This window comes from Anomaloglossus baeobatrachus, chromosome 3 (genome assembly GCF_048569485.1).
Source record: "Anomaloglossus baeobatrachus isolate aAnoBae1 chromosome 3, aAnoBae1.hap1, whole genome shotgun sequence".
Classification (NCBI taxonomy): Eukaryota; Metazoa; Chordata; class Amphibia; order Anura; family Aromobatidae; genus Anomaloglossus; species Anomaloglossus baeobatrachus.
The window spans coordinates 607,910,325-607,933,534 of record NC_134355.1 but is presented as its reverse complement, the minus strand read 5'-3'; the positions used below and the strand labels follow the sequence as shown (position 1 = coordinate 607,933,534).

Genomic DNA, 23,210 nt, shown 5'->3' with positions numbered 1-23,210 from the left:
TGAGGCTGGGAGGAGAGAGGCTGATGCTGGGGACCGAAAAGGCTGATGCTGGGAGGAGAGAGGCTGATGCTGGGGGAGGCTGAGGCTGGGGTAGGCTGGGAGGAGAGAGGCTGATGCTGGGAGGAGAGAGGCTGATGCTGGGAGGAGAGAGGCTGATGCTGGGAGGAGAGAGGCTGATGCTGGGGTAGGCTGGGAAGAGAGAGGCTGATGCTGGGAAGAGAGAGGCTGATGCTGGGAGGAGAGAGGCTGATGCTGGGGGAGGCTGAGGCTGGGGGAGGCTGAGGCTGGGGGAGGCTGAGGCTGGGGGAGGCTGAGGCTGGGGGAGGCTGAGGCTGGGGGAGGCTGAGGCTGGGGGAGGCTGGGAGGAGACAGGCTGATGCTGGGGACAGAAAAGGCTGATGCTGGGAGGAGAGAGGCTGATGCTGGGGGAGGCTGAGGCTGGGGTAGGCTGGGAGGAGAGAGGCTGATGCTGGGAGGAGAGAGGCTGATGCTGGGAGGAGAGAGGCTGATGCTGGGGACAGAAAAGGCTGATGCTGGGGACAGAGAGGCTGATGCTGGGGACAAAGAGGCTGATGCTGGGGACAGAGAGGCTGATGCTGGGGACAGAGAGGCTGATGCTGGGGACAGAGAGGCTGATGCTGGGGACAGAGAGGCTGATGCTGGGGACAGAGAGGCTGATGCTGGGGACAGAGAGGCTGATGCTGGGGACAGAGAGGCTGATGCTGGGGACAGAGAGGCTGATGCTGGGGACAGAGAGGCTGATGCTGGGATGAGAGAGGCTGATGCTGGGATGAGAGAGGCTGATGCTGGGATGAGAGAGGCTGATGCTGGGATGAGAGAGGCTGATGCTGGGAGGAGAGAGGCTGATGCTGGGAGGAGAGAGGCTGATGCTGGGAGGAGAGAGGCTGATGCTGGGAGGAGAGAGGCTGATGCTGGGAGGAGAGAGGCTGATGCTGGGAGGAGAGAGGCTGATGCTGGGAGGAGAGAGGCTGATGCTGGGAGGAGAGAGGCTGATGCTGCGGGTAGAGAGGCTGATGCTGGTGCAGCATGGGGGGATGGAGCACGATGGGGGGTGCGCAGCATGGGGGATGGAGCACGTTTGGGAGTGCGCAACATGGCGGATGGAGCACGTTTGGGAGTGCGCAGCATGGCGGATGGAGCACGTTTGGGAGTGCGCAGCATGGCGGATGGAGCACGTTTGGGAGTGCGCAGCATGGCGGATGGAGCACGTTTGGGAGTGCGGAGCATGGCGGATGGAGCACGTTTAGGAGTGCGCAGCATGGCGGATGGACCACGTTTGGGAGTGCACAGCATGGCGGATGGAGCACGTTTGGGAGTGCGCAGCATGGCGGATGGAGCACGTTTGGGAGTGCGCAGCATGGCGGATGGAGCACGTTTGGGAGTGCGCAGCATGGCGGATGGAGAACGTTTGGGAGTGCGCAGCATGGCGGATGGAGCACGTTTGGGAGTGCGCAGCATGGGAGATGGAGCACGATGGGGGGTGCGCAGCATAGGGGGATGGAGCACGATGGGGAGTGCGCTGCATGGGGGATGGAGCACGATGGGGAGTGTGGAGTATGGCGGATGGAGCACGTTTGGGAGTGCGCAGCATGGCGGATGGAGCACGTTTGGTAGTGCGCAGCATGGCGGATGGAGCACGTTTGGGAGTGCGCAGCATGGGAGATGGAGCACGATGGGGGGTGCGCAGCATAGGGGATGGAGCACGATGGGGAGTGCGATGCATGGGGGATGGAGCACGATGGGGAGTGCGCACCTCCCCCCAACACACACACACACACTCACACTCACACTCACGCACTGCACACCACACACTGGGAACCACAAACAACTGCCCTACACAGACACCCACACACACACACAACACCCAACACACAAACACCGCGGCACACACAAATATACGCACATACCGCACAACACACACATTGCACAAAACATACCTCCCCCAAAACACACCACACACACACAAACTGCGCAACACACACAACGCTACAGACACACAGCGCTCCACAAACAACGCAACACACATACAACACCGCTCTCACCCCCCGTCACACCCAGAACATGTGCAGCGCCCTACACAAACACTTGGTAACTACACACAACAACATCATATATTATATATATATATTATATATATATATTATATATATATATATATATAATATACTAGAAGGTGGCCCGATTCTACGCATCGGGTATTCTAGAGCTTACGTATTGTGTAGTTCATGTATGATTTTTGTTATATATATATATATATATATATATATATATATATATATATATATATATATATATATATATATATATATATATAACAAAAATCATACATGAACTACACAATACGTAAGCTCTAGAATACCCGATGCGTAGAATCGGGCCACCTTCTAGTATAATATATATATATATATATATATATATATATGCACACATACATACATACATATATATATATATATATATATATATATATATATATATATATATATATATATATATATATATATGTATGTATGTATGTATGTATGTATGTATGTGTGTATGTATGTGTGTATGTATGTGTGTGTATATATATATATATATATATATATATATATATATATATATATATATATATATATATATATATATATATATATATATATATATATATATATACATACATATACACACACACACACACACAGTACAGACCAAAAGTTTGGACACACCTCATTCAAAGAGTTTTCTTTATCATCATGAGCTTCAAGAGGTAGTCACCGGAAATGTTTTTCACTTCACAGGTGTGCCCTGTCAGGTTTAATAAGTGGCATTTCTTGCCTTATAAATGGGGTTGGGACCATCAGTTGTGTTGTGCAGAAGTCTGGTGGATACAGCTGATAGTCCTACTGAATAGACTGTTAGAATTTGTATTATGGCAAGAAAAAAGCAGCTAAGAAAAACGAGTGGCCATCATTACTTTAAGAAATGAAGGTCAGTCAGTCTGAAAAATTTGGAAAACTTTGAAAGTGTCCCCAAGTGCAGTGGCAAAAACTATCAAACGCAAGAAAAAAAATGGCTCACATGAGGTCCACCCCAGGAAAGGAAGACCAAGAGTCACCTCTGCTGCAGAGGATAAGTTTATCCGAGTCACCACCCTCAAAAATGGCAGGTTAACAGCAGCTCAGATTAGAGACCAGGCCAATGCCACACAGAGTTATAGCAGCAGACACACCACTAGAACAACTGTTAAAAGGAGACTTTGTGCAGCAGGCCTTCATGGTAAAATAGCTGCTAGGAAACCACTGCTAAGGACAGGCAACAAGCAGAAGAGACTTGTTTGGGCTAAAGAACACAAGGAAAGGACATTAGACCTGTGGAAATCTGTGCTTTGGTCTGATGAGTCCAAATTTGAGATCTTTGGATCCAACCACCGTGTCTTTGTGCGACGCAGAAAAGGTGAGCGGATGGACTCTACATGCCTGGTTCCCACCGTGAAGCATGGAGGAGGAGGTGTGATGGTGTGGGGGAGCTTTACTGGTGACACTGTTGGGGATTTATTCAAAATTGAAAGCATACTGAACAAGCATGGCTACCACAGCTTCTTGCAGCGGCATGCTATCCCATATGGTTTGTGTTTAGTTGGACCACCATTTATTTTTCAACAGGACAATGACCCCAAACACACCTCCAGGCTGTGTAAGGGCTATTTGACTAAGAAGGAGAGTGATTGGGTGCTACGCCAGATGACCTGGCCTCCACAGCCAACAAGTGCTAAGCATCTCTGGGAACTCCTTCAAGACTGTTGGAAGACCATTTCCGGTGACTACTTCTTGAAGCTCATCAAGAGAGTGGCAAGAGTGTGCAAAGCAGTAATCAAAGCAAAAGGTGGCTACTTTGAAGAACCCAGAATATAAGACATATTATTGTTTCACACCTTTTTGTTAAGTATTTCATTCCACATGTGTTAATTCATAGTTTTGATGTCTTCAATGTGAATCTACAGTTTTCAGAGTCATGAAAGTAAAGAAAACCCCTTGAATGACAAGGTGTGTCCACCTTAAAACTTTTGGTCAGTACTGTGTATACTAATATATATATATATATATATATATATATATATATATATATATATATATATATATATATATATATATATATGCAGTATATGTATATATATATATATATGCGCTATATATATATATATATATATATATATATATATATATATATATATATATATATATATATATATATATATATATATGCTATATATATATGCAGTATATATATATATATATGCTATATATATATATATATATATATATATATATATATATATATATATATATATATATATATATATGCAGTATATATATATTATTTTTTTTTCACTTTTTTTTTTATTCTTTATTTATTTTCTATGACACCTTCCCTTTGAAGAGCTTGAACGAAATTAGGGCCTAAGAGTGTTACACACATTTTTTTCAGTGCAATTGGAGGCTTTGTAGTTTTGTGGTTCCTCATAAATCAATTTGCTGCAAATCTAATTTTTTCGGGAAGAAGTAACTGAACTTGGCAAATTGTGACTTAAAAGGTATTCCATTATCTCCAATAACCAATGATGATTTCAATTAATTACAGCAAGCTGGGATCTTCTAAGATGTGAGGTGTTGATACAGAAATGATGTCAGTAAAAAGTGCACTTTATATACCGGTAACTATTAAATAGTGAGAGCATTGAGCATGCCCCTTATAAATACAGGATGGGCAGTGATGCTTGTAAAGTAAATGTACTCCGGCACTAGGAGTATACCCTAAGCATCTGGATCTGTTTTGGGTACGTTGTCATAGGACTATATGCACAGGATGGTATCACAACTCTGTGCTGCAGCTGCATATCTGTATAAAGTGTCAGAATGGTCATCTATGGAAGACAAAAAAATCCCCAATTTCAGCTTTTATAAAGTGTAATTTTAACTAGACCTTGTTAATAGACACTCGCTCCAACCAGAGGTCACTTGTGATGAACATCAGTATCAGCAGGTGGCGCTATTGTCATCCTGGTTATAGAGAACCTTTGCCAAGCACCAAAATCAGAATTCCCAGCTAAAGCACAAGGCAATATACCTAAAGCCAGAAAACCGGAACAAGAGGAAGCGACGCTGAACACTGGAGGAGCAAGAACGGTTATCTAGAAAATATACTTATCGGTTTCAACTTCCATTAATTTGCAGACTGAAGAATAAATGGCATCATCTGAAGACCAATACCATATGTATACAGCAGAAACCTGCCAGAGGAGACCCCACAATACCTGAAAATAGACGCAGATCAGCCATAACATTAATAGCCAGTATATTGATTATCTTATTGCAATGGTATATGTCAAGAGTGGGATGTATCAGGCAGCAAGTGACCAGATAAGGTCTTAAAGGGGTTGTCTCAAGTTCTTAAAAACAGTGCCATGAAAAAGTATTCATAGCCAGTGAACTTTTCTACATTTTTTCAAGTTACAGCCACTAACGAAAATTTACAGTTGAGCTCAAAAGTTTACATACCCTGGCAGATTTTTTGCTCTCTTGGCCTTTTCTCATAGAATATGAGTGATAACACAATTTTTTTTTTTATCCCGCTCATGGTTAGTTGTTGGGTGAAGCCATTTATTGTCAAACTACTGTGTTTTCTCTTTTTAAATCATAATGACAACCAAAAACATCCAAATGACCCTGATCAAAACTTTACATATCCCAGTTCTTAATACCGTGTATTGCCCCCTCTAACATTAATGACAGCTTGAAGTCTTTTGTGGTAGTTGTGGATGAGGCTCTTTATTTTTCTCAGATGGTAAAAGCTGCCCATTCTTCTTGGAGAAAAGCCTCCAGTTCCTGTAAATTTCTGGGCTTTCTTGCATGAACTGCGTGCTTGAGTTCTCCCCAGAGTGGCTCAATGATATTTAGGTCAGGAGACTGAGATGGCCACTCCAGAACCTTCACTTTGTTCTGCTGTAGGCAATGACAGGTCGACTTGGCCTAGTGTTTTGGATCGTTGTCATATTGGAACGTCCAAGTACGTCCCAGGCGCAGCTTCTGGGCTGATGAGTGCAAAGTGCTTCCAGTATTTGCTGCTAACGTACTGCATTTATCTTTTGTTCAACTTAGACCAAGTTTCCTGTGCCTTTGTAGCTCACACATCCCCACATCATCAGCGGTCCACCTCTGTGCTTTAAAGTAGGAATGGTGTTCCTTTCATCATAGGCCTTGCTGATATCTCTCCAAATGTAACGTTTATGGTTGTGGCCAAACAGTTCGATTTTGGTCTCATCACTCCAAATTACCTTGCTCCCGAAGTTTGGAGGCTTATCTCTGTGCCGTTTGGCATATTGTAGGCGAGATACTTGTGGCATTTGCTCAGTAATGGCTATCTTCTGGTGACTCGACCATGCAGCCCATTTTTTTTTCCAAGTGCCTCCTTATTGTGCATCTTGAAACAGCCACACCGCTAGTTTTCAGTGAGTCCTGTATTTCAGCTGATGTTATTTGTGGGTTTTTCTTTGCATCACGAACATTTTTCCTGGCAGTTTGGCCAAAATTTTTGTTGGTCTACCTGATCGTGGTTTGGTTTTTATGGAGCCCCTGATTTTCCATTTGTTAATTACAGTTTGAACACTGCTGACTGGAATTATCAATTCATTGAATATCTTTTTGTATCCCTTTCATGTTTTATACAATTCAGCTATCTTTTCCCATAGATCCATTGACAAATCTTTTCAAATTCAAACCCATTTGTATCAACCTCTGTGCATGTTATCAGGCCAAAATCACCAGAGTACGTGAACTTTTGATCAGGGTCATTTGGATGTTTTTGGTTGTCATTATGATTTAAAAATAGAAAACACAGTAGTTTGGCAATAAAGGGCTTCACCCGACCACTACCCATGAGTGGAAAAAAATAATTTGTGTTATATTCATATTCTCTTAAAAAAGGCCAAGAAAGCAAAAAAATCTGCAGGAGTATGTAAACTTTTGAGCATAACTGTATTTTATTGAGATTTTAAGTGATATTTTGGGTTGAGCTGTATTTTTGGGTTACTTTGACTAACTGTCTCTGCTTGCACCTGTTCACACTTGTCTTATTCTTGGAGGTGCTAGTCAGTTTTTTGATATACTGTATGTAGTACACACCCTTCTGACTAAGCATTCCTCCCAACAGCCTAGAGTATTTTTAATTAGAGCTGGAGACTGCCTGACCATAAAATTGTAGGCTTTTAGCATGGGTAGAGGCGTAAAAGGATAGCGTCCCAACAAAGGGGATGCCTAGTTGCTGGCAATTGGACTCTCACGAATTTGCAATTTTGTGCGAAAATTCTCATTTTTTAACCCAAAGTTTCTATAGCAGTAATGCAATTCCAATTTCATATATTCAATGTTTATATACAGTATTATAGCATTTCAGAGTGCAGCTGTATGTTTTGGTTACTTTGACTAATTGTCTTGGCTTGCACCTGTTCACACTTGTCTTATTCAGAGGTGTTGGTCAGTTTGTTTTTTTTTATATTTGCAGTGTTAGTCCTGTGCCACACAGCATTTTGCATTTAGCCCCAAATAATCTCATCTGACCTGAGAACCTTCTCCCACATCCTCGCTGTGTCCTCTACATGGCTTTTTGCAAACAAGACTCTTTATAGCTTGCTTTCAAAATGTTTTTCTTCTTGCCACTCTTTCATAAAGGCCAGATTTGTGAAGTATACGAATAAAGCGGGCTTTACACGCTACGACATCACTAGCAATTGCTAGCGATATCGGGTGTGTAAGCACCCGCCCCCGTCGTGTGTGCGATATAGTGTATTCTCTGCCGTAGCGAACATTATTGCTACGGCAGCGTCACACGCATTTACCTGGTCGTCGTTGTCGCTGTGACTGCCGAACAATCCCTCCTTCAAGGGGGAGGGACGTTCGGCATCACAGCAACGTCACCACGACGTCACTAAGCGGCCGGCCAATCAAAGCGGAGGAAGGAGATGAGCGGGACGTAACATCCCGCCCACCTTCATCCTTCCGCATTGCGACCGGTGGCAGGTAAGGAGATGTTCCTCGCTCCTGCGGTGTCACACACAGCGATGTGTGCTGCCGCAGGAGCGACGAACCACATCGATAATCAACCATTACCGATTTTTGGTTTTGGGACGACCTCTCCATGGTGAACGATTTTCACCACTTTTTGAGGTCGCTGGTAAGTGTCACGCTGCGATAACGTCAATGACGCCGGATGTGCGTCACTAACAACGTGACCCAGACGATAAAACATTAACGATATCGTAGCGTGTAAAGCCCTCTTTATAGTCATCCTGTAAACAAATTCTATCTGAGATGTGGATCCCTGCAGTTCCTCCAGAGTGACCATGGGCCTCCTGGCCACTTGTCTAATTCATGCGCTGCTTGCTTGTAACGTCACTTTAGGTAGACAGCCATGCCAAGGTCAGTTTGCAGGTCTGCCATACTCCTTACATTTTTGGATGATGGATTGAACAATGGTCTGTGATGTGTTCAGAGCTTGGGCTATTTATTTTTCTTTAACCTAACCATGCTTTACTCTTCTCAATAACTTTATCCCTGACCTGTCTGGTGTGTTCCTTTTTTGATTATGATGTTTGATTCCTAATGTTCTCAAACCAACCTCTGAGGACTTCACAGAACAGATGTAGTTATACTGTGAATAAATTATACACCGGTGGACTCAGTTTACTAATTAGGTGACTTCTGAATGCAATTGGTCACTGAAGATTTTATTTAGTGGGCTAATTACAAACGACATTACAATTTTCAAATTTATATTTTTAAAAAAAATACTTACAGTACCATGTATCATTTCCTTTACAATTCACAAGTACTTCCTACTTAGTGTTGGTATATAGCAAATTCTCAATAAAATACATTTAAGTTATTGAGTGCAACATGAAAAAATATGGAAACGTTTATAGGGTATGAAAACTTTGTCAAGGAACTGGAGGCAAAATGGAAAAACTACTTGTAAAAGCTAGCTACGCTGCAATTTTCAACCTATTTAACATCCTATCCATTCTCAAGTATAGTGTGCAGCTTGTTGCCTAGATTACTGGAAACCCTGAGGTCTGAGTGCATGCCTCCCTAGGTAAGGAGCGCATACCACTTGCAGGGTCTATACTTAAGTGCCTGATCACAGCACTCTGAAGCCGACCAGAGGGCTGACTCTCACAATCATCAATCCTCCTGCACTGATGCCATACTGCAGAGGCAAAGCTACTGCATGGTAGAGCACACACTGTGGACCAGCTGTGGCAACATCCCACTTATCTGAATTGTAGATCATCTTCACGAACACAAAGCAGGAAGCCGGGGACTGGTGCGCTCCTGAAGAGAGACGATTAGATCAACCCTTTAAAACTGATCTTTCGAAAGCAGATAAAATGGGCAAGTGCAAAGACTAGTGATGAGCGAGCACTATCATGCTCTGGTGCATGGTGCTCGAAACGAGCAGTTGTACATTCGGATGGGCTCGACTCGTGTAATGATTACAATGGAAGTCAATGGGGAAGTTGAGCATTTTTGCAAAAGATCTTCCGAACAACTGTGTCCCATTGACTTCCATTATACTTGGTCGAGCCTGTCCAAGCATCCAACTGCTCGTTACGACTACCGAGCACCAGAGCATGATAGTGCTCACTCATCACTAGTGAAGACTTAAGGGAAAATTGTAATAACAAGATGACTGGGTTACAGGATCACATGGTCCAATGAAAGACAACCAATGAACGAGCCAGCGGGTCATGGTTGCCTAAGATAACTGATGGGATGGGCATGAGGCTAGCCTGTCTGCTCTGCTCCACAGACTAGCAACTGTCTGCAAATTAAAATGATATAGTCACAGCAAGCACAACTTTATCTCCTGAGTATTGTTTTATCATTTGAGTGCTGAAGACTACGCTATTAAACATTATTTCTTCTGAGCACCTCCGGTTGATCAGTGATCGGGCATACCCTAGGAAAATCATGGAGGCAACACGGACCGTTTGCTGACGCCATCCATGTGCTGTAAATTATTTTTTCAGACTCACAAGCTTGTATTGGTACTTTTCATTTCTGATAACAGAAAAATCAGACACGTTTCCATGATTTGGAACGAAAACGCAGTCTGTAAAATACAAGAGCATGTGAACAGCCCCAGAGACAATATTGGGTATGTGTTCTATGAAAATCGCAGATAGAAAACATACTTGCAAAACAGATATCTGAATCAGGCCTAGTTGTGATCTCATCTCTCATACATTGCAACTGTATTCTATGAGATTGCCAAGATTTGGCTATAATGTTAAAAGGGAAACTGTTAGGCTGAGGCCACTCCACACGAGAATTAGTGCGAGTCCTCGCATGACACTCCGCTCACCCTCGCAGCACAGCGGGAGGGAAGTGTCATGTGACTGTGGTGCGATCGTGCGATCAGACCACAGTTGGGGAGGGCCACGCTGCGAAGGAGAGGGAGGGATTTATCTCTCCATCATCTCCGTTGCTGGCTGATGCGAGAATCGCACTGCTCTTGCGTTACTCTGGTGTCATCCGAGTGCAGTGCGATGTTTCTCTCGCCCCATAGACTTGAATGGGTGCGAGTGGAACAAAATCACATTCCACCCGCAGCATGCTGTGACTGTTTTCTTGGTCCGATTAGGGCTGAGAAAACAATCGCTCATGGGAGCTGCCCCATAGAGTAATATTGGTCTGAGTGGAATGCGATTATTTATTGCATTCCACTCACTGCATATTACTTGTCATGTGTGCTGACCCTTATGTGCAAAATTCATGTATTCCTGCTGATATAGGGTTAATCTGCAGGTAAATAGCGATAAAATGCCGCCTTACTGACAGTGCAGCTTCTAGGAGGAAATTAACCTTTATCCTCCCTGCAGCCCCTGGCTTTGAGTCAAGTTAAGGTTACAGTCATTGCCCACTATACTGTGAGCAGCTGTAATCTGCTCCTCAGCACATTGATTCACAGTTCTCTTTGCAACATGTATGTGCAGCGCAGGCTGTCAGAGGCAAGTGATTACACCCGCCGCTCACAGTATAGTCTAGGGTGACTGTAGCCGCTCCATGCAAACCCCTATGACTAACAGTGAGGAACATGTAAATATTATCAAAATGGGCATATTAAAAGACCACCTAGGCAGTAAAAAAAGAAAGGAAGAAAAAAAACAAAAAAACAAAGGGACGAGCTGTGAGTCAATTGATCAGACACCGTGTATTACAAAAAGATGGGCACCCGTGGTCCCCACTATAGATTCTAATAAGCCAGATCAGACACCCATACTTTGCACTGACGAGGGGCAATCACCCCGAAACACCGTGTCTGCAAATTGGGGTTCTGATCTGGCATAAATCCTTAGTCATATAAAAAGGCTTATTAGAAGGCCACTTTTGACTTTTAGGATTGCCGCTTCCAATAGGTGGCACTAGAGTTTGTCTCCTTACTGGAGAGACAATTTAAAAAAAGATAAAACCAGTGGGCACAACCAGGTAATAAATGGAGTGTTAAGCCTGCTTTACATGTTACGATTCTGCATACGATATCGTATGCTATCGTAACCGCCCCCATCGTATGTGCGGCATGTTCAATTTTGTTGAATGTGCCGCATAAACGATTAGCCCCCATCACACGTACTTACCAGAGTCCATACGACCTTGATGTGGGCGGCGAACGTCCACTTCCTGGAGTGGGAGGGACGTTCGCCGTCATATCGACGTCACGCGGCAGCCGGCCAATAGAAGCGGAGAGGCGGAGATGAGCGGGACGTAAACATCCCGCCTACCTCCTTCCTTCCGCATTGCTGGCCGGGAGCCGCAGGACGCAGGTAAGATCTGTTCATCGTTCCCGGGGTGTCACACACTGCGATGTGTGCTACCCCGAGTACGATGAACAACCTGACGTTCAATTCATGAGGAATGAACGACGTGCATGCGATGAACGTTTTACCGTTCAATCCCAATCGCACGTACCTGTCACACACTGCAATATAACTTACGATGCCGGATGTGCGTCACTTACGACGTGACCCCGCCGACACATCGTCAGATACATTGTAGCGTGTAAAGTGGGCTTTAGTCTCACATGTATAATAAGTACAACTCAAAAGTCAGACGACACAAAGAGGAGAGGGTCTGGACCCCCTAATACAGGCAGTAATACATTACTGGACAATCAAACATAAGTGAGAGTAGAAACCTGGATTAAAAAACACACAAAGAAAGTGAAATGAACCAGAGCCGGCCAAAGACAATGAAAGGCTATGTGCGCACGTTGCGTACTAGCCCTGCAGAAATTTCTGCAGCGATCTGAAGAGCACACGTGCGCTTCAAATCGCTGCAGAAAATGTCCGTAGAGAAAAAAAAAAAAAGCAGATTCCATGCGCTCTGCCTGCAGCTCCTGCCATAGACAGAGCAGGAGCTGCCGGCAAAGCGCACGGAAGAAGTGACATGTCACTTCTTAGAACGCAGCGCTTCGGGCAGCAGCCGAAGTGCTGCGCTCTAAGACGCCACGTGCGCACGGCCCCCCCCCCCCCCCCCCCCCCCCCCCCCCCCCCCCCCCCCCCCCCCCCCCCCCCCCCCTGCACAATCTCCATAGACTGTGCAGGGGACGCAGGACGCATGCAGTTAGGCTGTGTGCACACGATGCGTTTTTTACCGCGGAAACGCTGCGTTTTGAACCGCAGCGTTTCAGTGGCAAATTGCATGCGTTCAGCTTTCCCAGCAAAGTGTATGGGAAAGCTGAAAAATCAGTGCACATGCTGCGTTTCTTTCCGCAGCGTTTTGGATGCCAAAAATCGGTGCGGAAAGAAAAGCAGCATGTCACTTCTTTTGTGCGTTGTGGCTGCGTTCTCTCCCCCATTGAAATCAATGATGTGGGGTCAGAACGCAGCCACAACGCATGGACCTGCTTTTTTGTTGCGGTCCGCGGCCTTTGTCGGCACGCCAGAACGCAGGCATTTACCTGGAAGTGAGGTCAAGAGGTTTCCTGTTGACCTCACTTCCTGGCAAAGCCCCCGGTGTCGCCAAAGTGCCCGCCCCGACCCCCGACCCCCCTCCCGAAAATCCAACATGGCCGCGCGCACAGTAGCGCACCGGCCGCCCTGCTCCTATGATTTCTGTCGCATGTGCAATAACACATGCGACAGAAAACTGTTCCCCAGGCCCTGCCCGTTCACCCCCTATTCCCCCCGGTGTCATACATACCTGTCCGGTCGCAGCGCTGATCCCCCGCGGCCCCCTCCTCCTTCAGTGCACGCTGGCCGGTCACATGTGCAGAGCAGCTGACAGCCAGCACTGTGTTCAGAGAGCTGTGCTGGCTGCTCGCAGTCTGCAGCTGTGACCCGGGGAGAGTGGGTGCAGATTTTTGCACCCACTCTCCTCAAATGGAGGGTCTGCCCTCCTAGAAAATGGGGGATACGTTTCCTGAACGTGCCCCCATATTCTAGAAGGTCCAGAGGCGACGTGGGACATCCATATGGATTTCTGCGGACCCATTTTTTTTTATTAAATTGGAGAACAAGGGAATGATTTGGGGAGTGTTTTTTCTAATAAAACATTTTTTGTTGTCTTTTTTTGCTTTTGTTTACTGTCAATTAGTTATGTCGGGTGTCTGATAGACGCCGTGACATCACTAATTGCTGGGCTTGATGCCAGGTGACATTACACATCTGGTATCAACCCCATTTATTACCCCGTTAGCCAACGCACCAGGGCGCGGGATGAGTTGGGGCGAAGCGCCAGGATTGGCGCATCTAATGGATGCGCCACTTCTGGGGCGGCTGCGGCCTGCTATTTTTAGGCTGGGAAGAGTCCAATAACCATGGCTCTTCCCACCCTGAGAATACCAGACCCCAGCTGTCAGCTTCACCTTGGCTGGTGATCTAATTTGGGGGGACCCCACGTTATTTTTTTTTTATTCTTTATTTAAAAATAAAAAAAAAAACATGGGGAGCCCTCCAAATTGATCACCAGCCAAGATGAAGCTGCCAGCTGTGGTTTGCAGGCTACAGCTGTCTGCTTTACCCTGACTGGCTATCAAAAATAGGGGGGACCCCACGCCATTTTTTTCATTTTTTTTTTTTTTTTTTTTATTGGATAAATACTAAGCTAGGCACCCTTTAGTGCCACATGAAAGGTACTAAAGGTGCCAGCTTAGAATATGCAGGCGGGGGTAGGACGTTCTATATATTTGACATCCCTTCATCCATTGACGCTTTTTAGGCTGTGTGTCCACAATCAGGGTTTGCAGCGTTATGGGCGCTGAGTGTTTTCCCTGCGTCCATAACGCTGCGTTGTGCAGTAGAAGCACAGTGGAAGGATTTTTGGAGATCCCATGCCCACTGTGCTTCTTTTCTCCGCAGCATAAACTGACCGGTAGCGTGGCTTCCCGAGCCTCAGCAATTTATGCTGCGGAGACGAGAGTGTTCTCTGCAGGTAGCATAGAGCTCCACAGCAGCCTGAACCCAAATCGTGGGCATGGGCAGCTGCAGGAAGGCTGGCACTGTGTACTAGACGCCGTGTCGCTGGATCATGGCCACATAGCCTTAGGCCCCTTTCACACGTCAGTGATTCTGGGACGTTTGTGCTTTTTTTTAAACGTACCAGGATCACTGACATACGCAGACGCATTATAATGAATGGGTCTGCTCACACGTCAGTGATTCTGGGACGTTTGTGCTTTTTTTTAAACGTACCAGGATCACTGACATACGCAGACGCATTATAATGAATGGGTCTGCTCACACGTCAGTGATTCTGGGACGTTTGTGCTTTTTTTTAAACGTACCAGGATCACTGACATACGCAGACCCATTATAATGAATGGGTCTGCTCACACGTCAGTGATTTTTCACTGCACGTGTCTCCATGCGGCGTACCCGCGTGTGCGTGATTGCCGCACGGAGACATGTCCATTTTTTTCTGGCATCACTGATGTCCCACGGACCACGCAGTGGTGTGATCCGTGAAACACGTGCCAGAAAAAAACGTGCTTTTAAAATAAAAAACATTTTAACTCACCCGGCTCCAGCGATGTCCTCTGCAGCCCGTCCTCCCTGTTCCTTCTGTGCCGGCTCATTATTGTCGCGCATATTCATGATGCACGACACAGCCGACCCGGAAGCAGCTGCTGCGGGGGTCAGCGCCGGCCGGATGCTGCACCGCGGGAGCGATCAGCACCATGGAGAGCGGGAGCGGGTGCAGGTGAGTTAATCTCTAAGTGCAATCACGGGCCACGGAGAACGGAGCCCTGATTGCACTTAGACAACCCACGTGTGCCGTGATTCACGGCACACGGAGGGACATGTGCGTGTTTTACACGCCAGTGAAAAACGTCAGTGTTTTTCACTGACATGTGAAGCGGGCCTAAAAGTGAGAATATTGTTGCTACAGCAACATTTTGGGTGAAGTAGCTGTGGATTCAAAATGCTTAATATACTCCTGAATAAAATCCTTGATGGGTGCAGATTCCAAAATGGGGTCACTTGTGGGGGTTTTCTGACGTATAGGTACCTAAGGGGCTTGGTGCGCGAAGTTTATTTCAACTTTTCCAAAATTCAAATGGTGCTCCTTCCATTCCAAGCCCTCCCATTTATCCAAACAGAATGTGGAGAAGGAAATGACATCACAGGTTTTTTTTTCCAAAGGTCTGTGTTCAACCAACTTTATTATCACTGACAAGTCTTAAAAAACGCACCTAAAAAAACGCATGAAAAACGCATGAAAAACGCATGAAAAACGCATGAAAAACGCATGCGTTTTCGATGCGTTGTTTCTCAAAAAGCATTGTTTACAATTCTCCCCTCTGCCAGAGGGTGCGTTTTTTTCCGCGCGGAAAAAAAAGCAACGTGTGCACATACCCTTACGCTGTGCTACAAAGCGCAGCGTAACTGCATGTATTTACGCAACGTGCACACAGCCTAAATCTCCTGAAATACGAGTAAAAGTCTCCATCAAAAAAGATATACGCGTGTGAGAAGAAAATGTACCCCTAGTTACCGTATTTTTCGGACCATAAGACGCACTTTTTTTCCCCCAAATGTTGGGGGAAAGTTGGGCGTGCGTCTTATGGTCTGACTGTGGCTGCGGGGAATGAGGGTGCTGCGGTGGAGCGGGTCATCGGGGGCACGAGCAGGCTACTATAGCAGCCTGCCGTGACCACGTGTGCCCGCTCATTACATATGCACGCCCATCCTCCCGCCCATTTCTCAGCGCAGAAGCCGGCGCTGACAGGTGGGCGGGAGGACGAGCGGGGACGCGCGCATAGTAAAGAGCCGGTCCACATGATCACCCCTGGCAATTACAGCCTGGAGTGATCATGTGCGGCTGTATTCACTGCCCCCCGCACATCATTATCAGCGCGGGGTGCAGTGAATCAGTACACTCACCCGTCCCCGTGTGTGGAGCCGTTCCCCCCGCAGCACGCGATGTCTTCCTGTCTGTGCCGGTCAGCTGATCTGTGCTGATCAGCTGATCGGCACAGACAGGAAAACATCGCGTGCTGCAGGGGAACGGCTCCACACACACAGGTCAGCGGCGCAGAGAGGAAGATGATCGGTGCTGGAGGGAGTGAGCAAAAGGTGAGTATAAACGTTTGTTTTTTTTTTCTCTGTGCTATAGGATACAGGCCATATACCAGGATGGTATATGAGCACGATGGGGGCATATAGCAGGATGGGAGTATATGAGCAGGAGGGATGGGGGTATATGAACAGGATGGAACTATATGAACAGGATGGGGGTATATGAACAGGATGGATGGGGGGTATATGAACAGGATGGAAGTATATGAACAGGATGGATGGGGGGTATATGAACAGGATGGATGGGGGGTATATGAACAGGATGGGGGTATATGAACAGGATGGAAGTATATGAACAGGATGGATGGGGGGTATATGAACAGGATGGGGGTATATGAACAGGATGGATGGGGGGTATATGAACAGGATGGAAGTATATGAACAGGATGGATGGGGGGTATATGAACAGGATGGGGGGTATATGAACAGGATGGGGGTTTATGAACAGGATGGGGGTATATGAACAGGATGGGAGTATATGAGCAGGATGGATGGGAGGTATATGAACAGGATGGGGGTATATGAACACGATGGCGGTATATGAGCAGGACGGATGGGGGTATATGAGCAGGACGGATGGGGGGTATATGAACAGGATGGGGGGTATATGAACAGGATGGAACTATATGAACAGGATGGGGGTATATGAACAGGATGGATGGGGGGTATATGAACAGGATGGAACTATATGAACAGGATGGAAGTATATGAACAGGATGGATGGGGGGTATATGAACAGGATGGGGGTATATGAACAGGATGGGGGTATATGAACAGGATGGGGGTATATGAACAGGATGGGGGTATATGAACAGGATGGGAGTATATGAACAGGATGGGAGTATATGAGCAGGATGGATGGGTGGTATATGAACAGGATGGGGGTATATGAACACGATGGAGGTATATGAGCAGGACGGATGGGGGGTATATGAACAGGATGGGGGGTATATGAACAGGATGGGGGGTATATGAACAGGATGGGGGGTATATGAACAGGATGGGGGGTATATGAACAGGATGGGGGGTATATGAACAGGATGGGGGGTATATGAACAGGATGGGGGCTATATGAACAAGATGGGGGTATATGAACAAGATGGTGGAATATGAACAGGATGGGGGTATATGAACAGGATGAAGGTATATGAACAGGATGGGGGTATATGAACAGGATGGGGGTATATGAACAGGATGGGGGTATATGAACAGGATGGGGGTATATGAACAAGATGGGGGTATATGAACAGGATGGGGGTATATGAACAGGATGGGGGTATATGAACAGGATGGGGGTATATGAATAGGATGGGGGTATATGAATAGGATGGGGGAATATGAGCAGGATGCTGGTATATAAGCAGGATGGGGGTTTATAGCAGGATCATATACAAGGCAGGAGGATCATTACCAGGATGGGGTACCTTAGTAGAGAATTTGGGGACATTACCCCCATAACAGTGTCAGCAGCAGATCCTCGCCCCATAACAGTGTGTCATGACCACATTTTTTTTCTTAAAGTTTTATTTTCCTATTTTCCTCCTCTAAAACCAGGGTGCGTCTTATAGTCCGGTGCGTCTAAGGCTATGTGTCCACGGTAGAATGTACCTGCGGATTTTTCTGCATGAAAATCCGCGACTTTCGCGGCAAATCCGCACCTTATTTCTGCCGCGGATTTGCTGCGGATTTTGATGCGGATTTTTTTTTTTTTTCCCCCCATTCTATACCCAAAATCCGCACCAAAATCCGCAACAATAATTGACATGCTGCAGATTTTTCCGGATCAAAATCCGCGGCAAATCCGCCGCGGAAAAATCCGCAGCATGGACACAGCATTTCCAAAATGCCATTGAAATGGCTTGGAAGTGCCGCTGCTGTAGATTTTCGGAAAATCCGCGGTAAATCCGCGGCAAATCCGCGGCGTGGGCACATAGCCTTATAGTCCGAAAAATACGGTATATGAACACTTCTGTAGCCGCACTGTCTTATCACGGTCTCTCCTCCACTCGCTGCTGCAGCTCAGATTGTCTTATGTCAGATTGTTTGTGAATGCGGTGTGAGGCTGCCCTATTGTGAACTGCACGAAGGAGGGGCAGCATGCGGTGATTTTTTATTATATTTTGTGATGTGAAAAGTTTTGTGATGATATTTATTGTTTATTGAAAGAAGAGTTTATGAATGGAGAGAGAAGTTCAAGGAAAGTCGCAAAAGTGTCAGCCATGAAGAAGGAGCTGGTCGCCTGTCCACCACGGATGACAACATGGAGTGTGCCCATGAACTTATCCTGCTGGATACACGAGTGAAGTGGATTATGGGGCAAATCATCCCCTAAAAGACACCCTACAAGGACAAACGTTCACGTCTGATGAGGAGCAGGAGACAGAGGTGGATTCGTGAAAGCTTCTTGAGACATGGAGAAAAGTGTATGGAGAAGCACGGAAGTGTATGGAGAAGCAAGGAAGTGTATGGAGAAGCATGGAAGTGTATGGAGAAGCACGGAAGTGTATGGAGAAGCATGGAAGTGTATGGAGAAGCACGGAAGTGTATGGAGAAGCACGGAAGTGTATGGAGAAGCATGGAAGTGTATGGAGAAGCACGGAAGTGTATGGAGAAGCATGGAAGTGTATGGAGAAGCATGGAAGTGTATGGAGAAGCATGGAAGTGTATGGAGAAGCACGGAAGTGTATGGAGAAGCATGGAAGTGTATGGAGAAGCATGGAAGTGTATGGAGAAGCATGGAAGTGTATGGAGAAGCATGGAAGTGTATGGAGAAGCACGGAAGTGTATGGAGAAGCACGGAAGTATATGGAGAAGCATGGAAGTGTATGGAGAAGCACCGGAAGTGTATGGAGAAGCATGGAAGTGTATGGAGAAGCACGGAAGTGTATGGAGAAGCATGGACGTGTATGGAGAAGCACGGAAGTGTATGGAAAAGCATGGAAGTGTATGGAAAAGCACAGAGATTGGTGTATATTGAAAAATGAACGTTTGTTGTTTCTGAAACTTGATTAAAAATAAATTTTACTGAGTGCGAGTCATTTTTGACTCGCCCTCATATAACATGATCAAATAAGTAATGAACAAATAAAACACTTGCTACAACAAAAAAAATTCAGAATAAAATAAATTACAAAAGAAAAAAAAAATAATAATGAGAAATACACATTTTATTTTTTGTTTCCGTAAATCGATAGACACTCTGTCATATATCTTGTCTAACAAATCTGCTTCTTTCTCCAGCAGGACTGATCTTTCAGTAGAAATACTTGATAATTCAAGGTAAATTCAGGTCTTTGGTGAAGATAGATTTCCTCATTGCTGAAATAACAGTTGGTGCTTCTAACGTTCTATGGGTGATGGAGGGGTTGGGCTAATGGCTAAGGAAGACATTCCGCTGAGATGGCCGTTACACTGGCTATAAATTCATATAATAAGAAATCTAATATATAAAGCAGAGTGTGTGTGTGTGTGTGTGTGTGTGTGTGTGTGTGTGTGTGTGTGTGTGTGTGTGTGTGTGTGTGTGTCCCCGCTAAAGGAATCCGGTCTGTGGCATTTACAATCACAATATTTTGCACAGACACCTTATTGGACTCAGGGAACATCATAGACAATGGTTTGAGTGCAAATTTTAACCCCGCACTTCGCAGTTATTCAACCCAAAAAACCTACTTACTTACTGTTTGGATGTGTGAGGTAATATATTGGCTGTTTTGACAGTTAAGGGTGCTTTACACGCTGCGACATCGCTAGCGATATCTACCGATGTTGAGCGCGATAGCACCCGCCCCCGTCGTTCGTGCGACATTTGGTGCTCGCTACCGTAGTGAACATTATCGCTACGGCAGCGTCACACGAACATACCTTGTCAGAGACGTCGCTGTGACCGCCAAACAATCCCTCCCTCAAGGGGGAGGTGCGTTCGGCGTCATAGCGACGTCACTAAGCGGCCAGCCAATAAAAGCGGGAGGGGCGGAGATGAGCGGGACGTAACATGCCGCCCACCTCCTTCCTTCCGCATTGCCGCTGGACGCAGGTAAGGAGATGTTCGTCGTTCCTGCGGTGTCACACACAGCGATGTATAGTGCCACAGGAACAACATCGTACCTGTGGCAGCAGTGATATTAAGGAAAGGAGCGACGTGTCAACGATCACCGTTTTTGAACGATTTTGCGATCATTGATCGTCGCTCCTTGGTGTCACACACTGCGATGTTGCTACCGGCGCCGGATGTGCGTCACTAACGATGTGACCCAGACGATATATCGGTAGCTATGTTGCAGCGTGTAAAGCACCCTTTAGTCTGGATATTTATCAGGTGGCCTATAGCAACCAATCACAGCTCTGCTTCTATTTTGCTACAGGTCATTAATAGGAGCTCTGAATGGTTGTTATAGGCAACGAAGGACATTTTTAGTATAAGACAGCTTATGTGTCAGTTAATATGATTTTGTGGTGAGTGGGAGAGAGTGAGAGATAGAGAGAATGAGAGAGAGAGAGATAGTGAGTGCGAGAGAGTGAGTGCGAGAGAGTGAGTGCGAGAGAGTGAGTGCGAGAGAGTGAGTGCGAGAGAGTGAGTGCGAGAGCGAAAGCCAGAGCGGGAGAGCGAAAGCCAGAGCGGGAGAGCGAAAGCCAGAGCGGGAGAGCGAAAGCCAGAGCGGGAGAGCGAAAGCCAGAGCGGGAGAGCGAAAGCCAGAGCGGCAGAGCGAAAGCCAGAGCGGCAGAGCGAAAGCCAGAGCGGCAGAGCGAAAGCCAGAGCGGCAGAGCGAAAGCCAGAGCGGAGAGCGAAAGCCAGAGCGGGAGAGCGAAAGCCAGAGCGGGAGAGCGAAAGCCAGAGCGGGAGAGCGAAAGCCAGAGCGGGAGAGCGAAAGCCAGAGCGGGAGAGCGAAAGCCAGAGCGGGAGAGCGAAAGCCAGAGCGGGAGAGCGAAAGCCAGAGCGGGAGAGCGAAAGCCAGAGCGGGAGAGCGAAAGCCAGAGCGGAGAGAGCGAAAGCCAGAGCGGGAGAGCGAAAGCCAGAGCGGGAGAGCGAGAGCAGGAGAGCGAGAGCAGGAGAGCGAGAGCGGGAGAGAGACTTCGTTACTATCCCGGGCAACGACGGGTACTATAGCTAGTTCAAAATAAAATATGAGGGATGAAAGGCAAGTGCAAAAATAGACATCAGAACGGAGAACGTGGTATGGATCTGCCCATTATCTTTAGGCTGGGCTTGGTTGTTACACTTTTTTGTGTTTTTTAATTCAGGTTTCTACTCATGAGTGTTCAATAAAATATTACTGCCCACATGAGGGGTGCAGCTCCTCTTCTTTGTGTCTTCTGACTTCCCCACTATAAAAACACGACAGCCAGAATCTCCATTATTCTCTGCGTGATTAGTGTTTTACTGAAAGCTGGCGACCCCAGCGATAAGTGTGGCTCTCACCTGCAGCGAGTCCGTGGTGTGGTTAGTCGGCTGACCGCTCTTGCCATACCCTTGCCCGTGGGCATTCAGGAGCCTCCCACTCAGGTCGACTGCAGCTCGCCAATTCTTACTATTCTGTGGGAAGAGAACAGAAGATGGTGACTAATAAATGATGCCAATAAAACGCTCAGCTGGTTCATTTGCTTGAAGCGGCTCGATCTAGTCATCAGTAATGATGACAAGGTCAGTAAAGATGGCCAGGAAAGCCAGGGATGTCATTTGTCAAAGCTGTACGTATAATTAGGCAGTAAGTGAAGCCAAGCATGAGGCGCTGTTTAGAGCGAGAAGACTCCGACAATATTATAAACAGTAAACCCCCCTCCATTTCCAGAGATGTTAATGGCCTAAACTTTACTGAGGGTGAAAGCAGGCACTCGCTGCATATATAATGGAGGACGCCTATTCTTTTTTTTTTTTTTCTTTACGGTCCTGAAAAAGGATTTGATTAAAAAAAAAATGAGAAAATTAACTTTATAAATTGTATTCACACAATCATTGATGGGGGCCAGAAAATAAAGCTGAGCAGTCTACTCTGACCTCCTCTGCCAGCTATGTATAGCCAGTCCGGTGCCCGTATCCTCTACTGCATCCTCAATATTGATGTAATCTGTGGGAAAAGTGAATATTTTTGCAACATTTTTTGCAAAATTAGAAAAAAAAAAATAAAATATAATAATTCTTTATTGGAGCATGAGAAAGAGTCAGTTCTTTCCATGGCTGCTGTGAGCAGAGATGATTTATGGCGTTAGCTGATGTGACGGAGCGATGCACGGAGCAGCTGTTGTGTTACCAGTCATTTCAGGACACGAGCGCTCTCCCATGCCATAAGCGTTCTATGAGGGAGCCACAATACCATACCCCCCAAAAAATACATAACCTGTTATGTTGCCCACCTTACATCACTTCATATCAGTGGTATCTATTTGGCAGCCAATGTGAACATCAACCGTTCATTCAAGAGACACAAAACAAGCACAGAGATCAGCAGACAATGTCTAAGAATCTGTAAAGCATCACTTAAAAAAGATTGTCAGCAGGTTTGTGCAATGTAGTCTTAAGACAGCATGCTGCAAGAGTTAAAATAGAAAATTCAGCCCTGCGTGTCTTATTTCAATGTCTGCT

At 46.1% G+C, this 23,210-nt stretch overlaps 1 protein-coding gene across 2 annotated transcripts in view; it reads right to left on the bottom strand.

Moving 5' to 3' along the window:
• The window catches only part of TRAPPC12 (trafficking protein particle complex subunit 12), a 178,434-nt gene that overhangs the window by 116,729 nt on the left and 38,495 nt on the right, over nt 1–23,210 (bottom strand). For both annotated transcript variants that reach the window (XM_075341077.1, XM_075341076.1), the window contains exon 4: nt 22,050–22,163. In XM_075341077.1, coding sequence (XP_075197192.1) covers nt 22,050–22,163 — 114 coding nt within the window. The remainder of the gene's footprint in view (nt 1–22,049; nt 22,164–23,210) is intronic.